Source organism: Haplochromis burtoni, unplaced genomic scaffold, assembly GCF_018398535.1.
Source record: "Haplochromis burtoni strain Fernald_Lab_line unplaced genomic scaffold, NCSU_Asbu1 Contig_899, whole genome shotgun sequence".
Taxonomy (NCBI): domain Eukaryota; kingdom Metazoa; phylum Chordata; class Actinopteri; order Cichliformes; family Cichlidae; genus Haplochromis; species Haplochromis burtoni.
Window position 1 is genome coordinate 1 of NW_024583260.1, and position 10135 is coordinate 10135.

The 10135-nt window shown below is 43.6% G+C and overlaps 1 protein-coding gene across 2 annotated transcripts; it reads left to right on the plus strand.

Annotated features, from left to right (window-relative positions):
- The first annotated feature begins 2065 nt into the window (after positions 1 to 2065).
- On the plus strand, positions 2066 to 9887 carry iqub (IQ motif and ubiquitin domain containing). 2 transcript variants are annotated; one of them, XM_005951046.3, is made up of 12 exons: positions 2066 to 2370; positions 2577 to 2711; positions 3411 to 3578; positions 3852 to 4027; positions 4681 to 4836; positions 5354 to 5564; positions 5650 to 5825; positions 7092 to 7262; positions 7984 to 8160; positions 8244 to 8492; positions 8578 to 8763; positions 9609 to 9887. In XM_005951046.3, the coding sequence occupies exons 1-12, from the start codon at positions 2259 to 2261 to the stop codon at positions 9801 to 9803; spliced, it is 2112 nt and encodes a 703-aa protein (XP_005951108.1). In that variant the 5' UTR covers positions 2066 to 2258; the 3' UTR covers positions 9804 to 9887. The 2 variants fall into 2 exon arrangements, with proteins under 2 accessions (XP_005951108.1, XP_042071953.1); XM_042216019.1 differs by having other exon boundaries at positions 5369 to 5564.
- The last annotated feature ends 248 nt before the right edge of the window (positions 9888 to 10135 follow it).

The following is a 10135-nucleotide window of genomic DNA, read 5'->3' on the forward strand; positions in this document are numbered from 1 at the left end:
TCCGGCAGAGAGCATTTACCTTTAACTGTTCCGCTGTCGAAGATTTCTCTGTTTCAAATCAGTTTCCAGCTGAAATCAATGTTTTTCCTACATCCATGAAAAACAAGAAAATCCCAAATATTATCATTTGAATTTTGCTTTTCTGTTTTGAAATGATCTGAATGGTTTTCTTACATTGAACTTTACCGTGGTTCCTATCTTGAATCCACTGCCTCCTTAAACCGATCAGCACCGCAGACTCAGATGACATTTTTAAATCTCATTTTTATAAAAGGAGTTACTGTTTAGATTTGGTGAGTTAAGAATAAATAAAAGAAATATGTTTTCACACAGTTTAACTACAAAAAAAACCTCACAAAGTAATGCCTGAATAAAATATTTGTTAATTATTATTACTGTTTAGCTGACCGCTAATACATTTTTATTATATGCAGATGTTAAATATTTGGCCTATTGTCTATTAAATCAGATGTTCTGGTGCTCATACTTTCATTTAGATGAGATGATTTAACTTATTACTGTTAACTTTGTTCTTTTCAATTTTAGTTTTGATTTAAATTCATTGTTCGACTTTTTTTTTGTCTCTAATCATAACCAAGAGAAATTCTGTTTTGTTAAAAATTCTGTTCATGTCAAACTTAACCCTTAATATACTTAAAGAGCTCAGTGATGGGGAACATTTGGGTCCTTGTGATTGCACACAGTGAAAAGTGCTCCATCCTCCCTCCTCACAGTGATGTGCATTTATCTATGTATCCTGCAAAAGATGTAAAATGGATGTTGTAAGATACAGCAGTCATCATTTCACTGAAGACCTTGGAAGCCTTGACATGACTGGAAAGACTGAAGCAGTTCACATATGTTTTTGTCATTGGGTTGATGACAAAGACGAAAGAGAAATGAAGCAGGAAACAGGAGCTGCTGTGGAGGCACAAAACTGTTTGATTGGCTGAGATGAACTGTAACCATTATGTCAAAATGTAACTGGCCCCGCCCACTGAAATTTGGTCATTGTGCTGCAGTGGAAGAACATTGTTCATGTGCTGTCTGTCTGGCTTTAATAACTCCAAAGACATGTTGCTGCACCTCTTTTTGCTTCTATCTCACATTATAGGTGAGTTTAAGAACAGGGATTAAAGTTTAGTTGAAGCTGCTGCATTAAGCAGATATACAGACTGCATTTCACTACTTTTCTTCTTTCTTTTTCCAGGACTCACATTATAGGTGTGTAAGATCTCACCTGGATGCCTTCTGCCCTCACAAAATCAGGTTTTCGCCAGAAAACTTCCCTAATATCTACAAAGGTGTTTCAACACCATTCAGACAGACATCAGTTTATCTGCCAGTTTTTAAAACTACATAGTGGTGCATTGTTTTGGCAGTGTTACACACTGAATGGACCCAGTGCAGGTGGTGGGAGACAGAAGGACTCTGGCCAAAATAACATCTCTGATGGACAGAGTCTCCCACCCCATGCATGTAAATGTTGCTGAACTACAGAGCTCCTTCAGTGACAAACTGCTGCGTCCTCAATGGATGAAGAAGTGATTCAGCAGGTCCTTCCTCCCTGCAGCTTCATACTGCACAATCTGAACTGTTCCCAACAATCAGAGAGGTTTACATCAGCGCTGCAACTGATTCACACTACAACCTGGGTTCACCTCTTATCTGTATTTAACTTTATGTAACTTTAATAACTGTACAGTACTCTGTTTGGGTAACTCTTGTCCATGATGTAAATATGTAATACATTGTGTTTGTTTCTGTTCTGTGTGCTGTTTGTTTGTAAATGTGTTTGGTTCGGGGGGGTTTCTCCTGCTGTTACAACCAAACAATTAAAAGATTATTCTATTCTATTCTATTCTATTCTATTCTATTCGTTTTAGTGGTCTGTGATTGACGTGAATGATCATTTTCTTAGACAATAGTTTCAGATTTTTATTTTAATGAGGTTTCATTTCAGTGAAGTTTGTGATGTACTCTTTTTTTATCTGACCCAAACAAGCGCCAATGAGAGGGACAAAATCCTCTGACTCTGCTTCCAACAGGAAGTGACTGCTAGTCGTTGCTATAGCAACATGTAAACACTGCTTTTGCGTGGAAACCAGTTAATGCAGTTCGCTCCAGGTTGACGCATAATGTCGTTAAATACAGAAAAGCGCAACGCGCCCCGTCTTCAAACCTGACGTTTGAAAGGCTTTTGTATCATTTTCATTCATAACAGGAGCTGTAGTTTAGTTCAGTCACTGAAATCTGTCATGTCGGCGCAAAGAGGAAACCAAGAGCAGAAAGAAACAAACACAGAGCCAGGCGGAGACACCGCGGAGGAGCCGGGAGGAGAGGAGGTGAGGTCCGGCAGCTCGGCTTCAGGTGAGTCCAGGTGGGCTGGAGCTCCTGACAGTGTTCGGATAAAGAGAATGTGACCTTTTTCACAGCAGCAGAGACTCGTGTGGCGCAACTCACATCAAAGGTTTTATTGCACTGGAGGGGAGAAATACTGAAATGCTGTTTGTCTGGATTGTGACTGAGCACGGCCAGACTCGATAGCACCTCTGTGTCTCTGTGTGTGGTTGCAGTCAAGGTGGTGCTGGTGCCGGAGGGCCACGTGATGACGGTGGCGTTTGCTATCGAGCTCAGCATTCACGAGCTGAAGCGTCACCTCGCCTCAGAGCTCCGAGTCCCAGCAGACGTGCTTCAGATCTCTCTGGACGGTTCGTTTCTTTCTCCTGACCCAGTATGAACCTTCCAGATCCCTCAGCTCATCTGGATCCGGCTTTTTATCAGTTCCCAGAGTCAGAACCAGACACGGAGAAGCTGCATTCAGCTTTTATGCTCCTTATATCTGGAACAAACTCCCAGAAAGCCTCAGATCAGCTGAAACACTCAGTTTATTTAAATCCAGGTTGAAGACTCACCTGTTCTCAGCTGCATTTGAATAAAGCACCAAATCCACACTTTTAAGCTTAAATTTCAAAACTTACATTTAACTACTGATTTTATCTATTTGATTTTTATATACTGTTTTGTTTTGTTTGTTTGCTTGTTTTAATCAATTTTAAATCATGCTTTTTATTTGTTTTTGTTTCTAATGTCTCTGTGAAGCACTTTGAATCACCTTGTTGTTGAATTGTGCTATACAAATAAACTTGCCTTACTTACACAAGTTTTTCTACAGAGTCGCACTTTGAAGATGACGACTAGTGGACATAGGTGTCAGTTGTCTAGACAACCCTACAAAGTCTTTACTGTCCTGCCATATGACAGTCACTAGTATCCTGACTGGTAGTTGCTTCAGTTATTTGCCTTCAAGTTGAGAGGAGTGTTTTTTCATTTCCTATGATGTTTGGTCACCAAGTCGCTGCGAGCTGCTGCCTGTGTGGATACAGATTAACGGGTCAGTGTGTTTTTAGGCAGAGCGGTGGAGGAACACAAGAGTCTGATGGAGCTCGGCGTCAGGCCTCACAGCTCCACCCGGATGGAAATGAGCTCCACTGACCCAAGCTTCCACCCACTCCGCCCTGTTCGCCCCCTAGAGCACGACAGCATGCCCGATGTTATCACCGTCCAAGTTGAAGCAGGTACGAATACACAAGCTGCTACCTGTCCGTATACACAAAGTGCTTCCATTAGACATGAAAGCACTAAGAAATCACGAGTTACATCTGATTTATATAAAACTACAAGACTCCATAGGAAATAACACTGTAAAGATAAGGATAAGAAAGAATCCTCATAATGTGACGCGCATTCATTTGAACCGACTTTTAGCTAAACAAGTTTGCCAGACCTGGTTTAATCCTGGTGCCAAGCTAAAGATTTCCATACAAAGATATGCCGTCTTTGCCTCTCAGATGGGGGGGTGCTTCAGGAGGTGGTGGTGGAGATTGAGCGCCCACGCCATCAGAAAGCCTTCCTCGGTGGCTACAGGCATCAGCTGACGGGGCTGGAGTACCATCACGCCGCAGTCCAGACGCTGCCCAAGAGGAGACCTGATAGAGGAGTGGCGGTCTTCAGCCGCGACACACAGGTACAGAAAACAGCTTCAAAAGCACCACAGTTTATATCAGAGTCAAAACTGGGACTAAATAAGTCTTTACATAAATAATGAAAAAGATGGGCACAGGACGCCCAGACTTCATGTCCAAATTAAACAATGTAATTCTAGAGATAAGCAGCGAGTGTAATGAGCTCCCTGGACCAACAGAGACAAACGCCTCTGAGGATTACAGCGCTCAGCTCATGTGCTCATTTAAACATTCATCTACTTTTTTTGGTTAAAATCTCTTAAACTCTCCACACTCGAGGTTTTATATGGTCAGTGCTGCAGCTTTCTGTCAGTTTTACCTCACAGGGGATCTTTTCTTATTCCTTTCATCTATCCCATCACAGTCAATACTTACTTAATTTCAGTTTGAATTCAGTTTTAGTTACTACTCGAGTACTATTACACCAAATGTCAATGAGATTAACATTACAGTAATCTTATTATTTATTAAAAACCTTCCATTAACCACATTGAAACAAAACCCAGCCGAGTCAAACAAAACAAAGTCACTGTCTGCAGGCCGGAAGCTCCTCACACAACTTTCACATTTTTTGGTATTAACTTTGTCTACATGTTTAAAGACGTTGATCTTAAAGCCAGTCGGCCCCTGATTTAGTTTGTTTTCTCTGTTTCAGACAGTAGAGCTGAAGTCTCAGGCTCAGCAGTGTCCAGTCAATGCCTCCACCCAGATGACTGGCATCGGCTGCTACGTCTCCTGCATGAACGACAGGTTGGTGACTCCAGGGACATACACCACTGCTGATGAGCACCACGACCGGAGGCTGAGAGCTGTGAGTGTACACTGAGCGTGTGGTTGCAATGCAGTGTTTCTGAGTACCTGCTGTACCAAGTGTTTGGACACACCTGCTCTTTCATGCTGTTTCCAGCTCTGTAGAACAAAACTGAAGAGATCAAAACTAGGAAATAACACATTTGAGCTTCATAGTGCGAGTGATGATTCAGTGTTGCCTTGGCTTCTGAATAGAAATGTGACCAGCAATGCTGCGCTGTTAGAGCTCAGCATGCTTTATGGTGGGAACACATGCTCAGATTTCTGAGGCTTCAGGCTGCTGGCCCTCTGTGTCACAGTGAAGTCTTGCTCTTCTTCGTCATCTCGGGGATTCACTGTGTTTGAACTTTCAGATTTTTGGTGTTTGAAATGGTTTCGATGTCTTCAGTCTCGTTCTGCATCACAGAAGATGAAGAGCAGTTTGTGTGTGTAGTTATCATATACGCAGTCAATTCAGTCCCACTAAATATAAAAAATACATTTAGTGGGACTAAGTATATGACCCGTCACACACCCAGGTGATCCGTCTGCAGACGTTTGCTCGGCGCTGGTTGGCCCAGCAGGCGGTGGACCACCTGCGGAAGGAGCGAGCCCGGCGGTTGGCCTGGCTGGAGATGCAGGAAAGGAGGAGGAACGAGGAGAAAGAGGAGCAGCTGAGAGACCGCCGAAACCGCTGGCTGAATCCGAAGAGGCAGGAGGACTTCAACCTGCTGTACCAAGCTCTGGAGAGTAGGCTTTAGGGGCAGGAGGAGTTCCCCGCTTTATGTCTGCGAATGCAGCAGAGCAGTTACGTATTTAACTTTGTGTGTCTCAGAGTGGAGGAACGAGGAGGAGCAGAGGATCAGCTCGTCCCTGCGAGGAGCTGAGAGGAAAGCAGCTCTCTGCGCGCTGCTGGACCAGGAGATGGATCTCATTGCTGCTATCGGACGCCATCACATCGCCGTTCACAGCGACAACTACGACAAAGCTGTCAGGAACTTCCTGGACAAGGTCAGAGGTCGCTCCACCTACTCTACTCCAGCTCTCAACCCAATTTCATAATTTATCTTTTATATGCAAATGAAAGTCATCAGTAAACACAAAAAGAGAACCATGGTTAAGTGTGTAGGCACATCATCTTAATTTGATTTGGATTTTACGCACCTTCAGTTTGTCGCGGTGCTCGTTAGAAGATGTTTAATACAAGGTGGAGCCTGTTTCATTCTTATTCACGGCACTTCAGTCAGTGCAAGGCTGCTTGCTACACTTACAAGCACTCTCATCACATGCTTTCGTAGCACGATGTTCCAAAGAGATTCTAATGCTGTCAGTAATGTTTGGGTTTCTTATGGTGTTTCACACCAAATGTGACAATAAGCTTGTTGTTCGTTGTGAATCATCGATGCAACCAGAATCTAAAAGTGTGCCGGAAGAATCTCAGCTTTCGTTACATAATGTAAAGCAAATTTTTGGCCACAGATCTAATATTTTATGCTGTACTAACATGTGTTATGAGGCATAGCTTCTAAGTTTGAAAACCTGATCTTGCATTCTTTCCGATGGCCAGCAGAGGGCGATTCCTCTGCTTGTAAAAAAAAGTTTAGTTCTGCAGGAGTTTAAAGAAATGACTCGTTTGGCTCACTTGATTAGGAAAGACTTTCCTGATCAGTCTTTATTTAACGTATCCTTGTTGGAATCGGAGAGACCTTGCACTCTTTCCTAAGTGACTGTCCAAGAGTGGAGGGTGTTCTGGGAATCCATCCTACCTGACAAACCATCCTACCCGTTGTTTCTACACATGCGCACAACACGAAATTAAGTGGCGACCTGCCCTACCCTTGTGAATATGAGCTAGAAACATACTTTAATGGGTAAAATGAAGTGGCAAACTGTCCTGGCTTTATGATTATGGGCTACATCATACTCTGATGGGCAACGTGAAGTGGCAAACCGTCATACCTGCGTAAATTTGCTGGAATTACTCTGTGACAGCAGAAATGTGCATAAACTACTTACGGTAGGACGTTTTGCCAAAGTAGGATGGTTTGTGAAAATAGAGGGTCCCTCAGTTTCGAGTCCGATCCCCACCCACACGGTGATCATAGAAACACTCAACTTTAAAACAGGACTTGGGTGAGACCTTGGTGGCTACAGCCATCTTTTATATACAGTCTCTGGTTTCTCCGTAAACGCTGGGGTGACTGTGGGATGTTCAGAGCAAACTTCAGAGGAGCGTTCGGTCTCACAGGTACTGACGCTGTGCTGTATCTGCTCCAGTCTGCGTCTCCTCATCAAAGGCGAGCAGCGGATGGTCGTCTGATTGAGATTGAAACTCAGAACACCATCAGAGCCCGAGAGCTGCGAGATCTGTACAACAGCATCAGCCTGACCACCGTCAGCCAGGAGCAGAGGCTCCACTTCCTCATGACACTGAAACACACTGTCAAGGTAAAACGCACACAGTTCTTTCACAGCTAACGGTACCCTGATGTCGTCCTGTTATTATTTATATTATTTTGGGGCCTTTTGCCTTATTCAGTAACGTAGTCATGGGGAGGGGCCAGGAAAGCAGGGACTCACTGAGCACAAACAGGTCAGACTGAGACACAACATTTCAGCCTTGTAGCAGTTGGTCAGCTGCTCACGCTGTTACGTTTTTATCAAAGATAAGTGAAAGTGAGTCGCGCACGGTTCATAGCATAAATGAGTCCTGAGGCTCAGTGGTTAGGACCACTGCCTGCGCAGTGAGAGGTTACTGGGTTCATTCCTCTGGGAGCTTCAGTTTTTTCCCCTTTGAATGTTTCACTGTGTCACTCTGAATCTCATGAGTTTCACTTCTTGGTCAAAAGTGTTATTTTTAGAATAAAACAACCTTTTCATAACCAAAACCTTGACTATTACAGGAGTGTACACATTCAACAGAAAACTATTTACTGTCACCAAAATCAACTTTAAACAATACTTAAAATGCCAAATATACGATATGAAGCTCAGACAAGTAGTGCCCTTCAGAATAAAAGTCTGTGCTTTGTGTTGCCCTGTTCATAATTTGACACATCAGCTTTACTGACCTGGAGATACGTACGTACATCAAAATACCGTAAATATCTGTTTTACATGAGCAGTGCGGTTGCGCTGAAGTTTTCTTTCTTCCATGCTCATTGGACAGGAGCAGGAGTGTGCGCTGACCCGGGACATCGTGGATTTGGTTGACAGGGAGGTAGACCTGATGACTCGAGGGGTTAAATCAGCCAAGTTGGAGGGCCTGAGGAAGAGGATCTGTACTCTGTTACTTCAGTACATCAAAACTCCAGCTTTCAACCCTGAGGTGGCCAAGCTGCTGAAGGTGAGCGACCATCCCTCCTCATCTCACGTGTTTGGCACAATCTCAAATATGATTTCATATGTAAAATTAAAAATCTGCCCCAGGTTCCCCAGAATCCTTCCCAGCTGAAGAATGACATGATACTCTGCCAATACTGTCATCGTTACCTGCGCCTCACGGGCTTCATTATGTCGGCCAGCGGCAGTCCGAACCGCCAGTGCCACCAGTGCGCCAGACTCAACAACATAGCCAGATCTCGCCATGACTTCACCTTTTACAAAAGCATCCTGATGAGGCTGAGAGCCGACGAGCAGAGGCTCAACGCAGAAGCTAAGATCCCCTTCCTGCTGAAGGTGAACTGCTTTCATTGTGTATAATGAACAGCTCCACTGATTTTACTCTTTTGTCTACAGAAGTCTGCCATCTTCATCGTTTCAGGTGCAAGACATGCAGTACTTGGTGGAAGCAGTGTGGGCGTCCCGGTCGGCCCTCAGCGCCAACATCGACCTCTACAACCTGGTGTTTGTTCGGTGGGATCGTCAGAAGGACTGGAGCCCCTGGAACTGCATTCTGCTGTCCAAAGAAGAGACCTCAGCTCACTTAGAGGTGGAGGACGTCCACACGGTCTGTACATGTCTGAACAATATCAATGTATCTTTTGTTGAGAGAAAGTCCGCATTAGGACCGCCTCTCTCAGTTTCCACTAGAAGGAACTCTGACTCTGTTTCACTTCTGAATCGACCTCCTTAATGCTACCACGTCCAGTCCACCGTCTACATTTCACGCTTTGCCCGTCCAAAACGTGAAGTGTTCACGCATGCAGAAGTTACAGTAAGTTGCAGTAACAGCAACAGAGGGAGATATTTTATTTCCAACCAACATGAAAATTTAAACAGACAGCAACACATTTACATGTAAATACATATTAGTCCCTAGCTTAATCGATTCTGACGATTTAGGACCTTGGAATGTACTTATTGGCACTTTTTGTTCATTACCGACTTCTTGGCTTTAAATATATTATATATTATCTCGCCCTGCTCGTAATGCAACTTCTGCAAACGTGTCCATTTCATGTTTTGGAGAGGTAAAGTGTGAAATGGACACGATGGACGGCGTGCCTGTTACACGTTTTGCGGTTTGACATTGTCCAGAGCCTGAAGCCATCAGACCAGAGCTGTTGACTTGTTCCGTTACGGATGGTTTTTGGCGCAGCACCTGCTCATGTTTCTGGCTCGAATGTTGTTCTTAGTTTTGTACAAAGCTTACATATTTACACTGTAATTGAAGGCACTCTGCGCATTTTCTAATACTTTCCGATGTACATTTGATTGTTTTACATTTTATTTGTTGTGGTGGCGTTTTACATTGTTAAGCACTTTGTGCAGCAGGGACTGTTTGGAAATGTGCTGTATAAATAGACTTGCCCTTGATGAATTCTCTAAGCCTGTGTGTGTTTGTGTGTTCAGACATACGACACAACGTTAATCCACGAGATCGAACGCAAACACGCACAAGCTCGACGCCACTTCAGCCAGGTTCCCGTTATGTCCGAGCAGCTGGATACTCACCCTGCTGCTGTCCTTGGCAACCAACGTGTCTCCAAGCCCATTACCATGGCAATAATCAAGCATACCAGAGACACTCAGACCTCAGATCATTAACACTCTGTGCAGTTTTATTTCTTCTGCCTCATATTTCTTGTAACTTTCATTTGAAGTCTACAGTAAAGCTTATGTTGGTTCTGACTTTTGTACATTTATTTCTCTGATTTGACTTTTAAGGTAGAGGCTCATCTTAAAATGTCTCATACAAACATCTCAAGGATGTTTTGAGTTTGCCAAGATGTTCAGCTTTATGAAAAGTCATGTGCTTAACAAGCTTTTATATTCATAGCTTGATGTTTGGCCTGGTATGCAGGGTGAACTGTGGGGCCTTATTCAGTATCAGCGCAAGTTGCCATAAGAAGACATTCAGTTTCTAGATGATGATACTC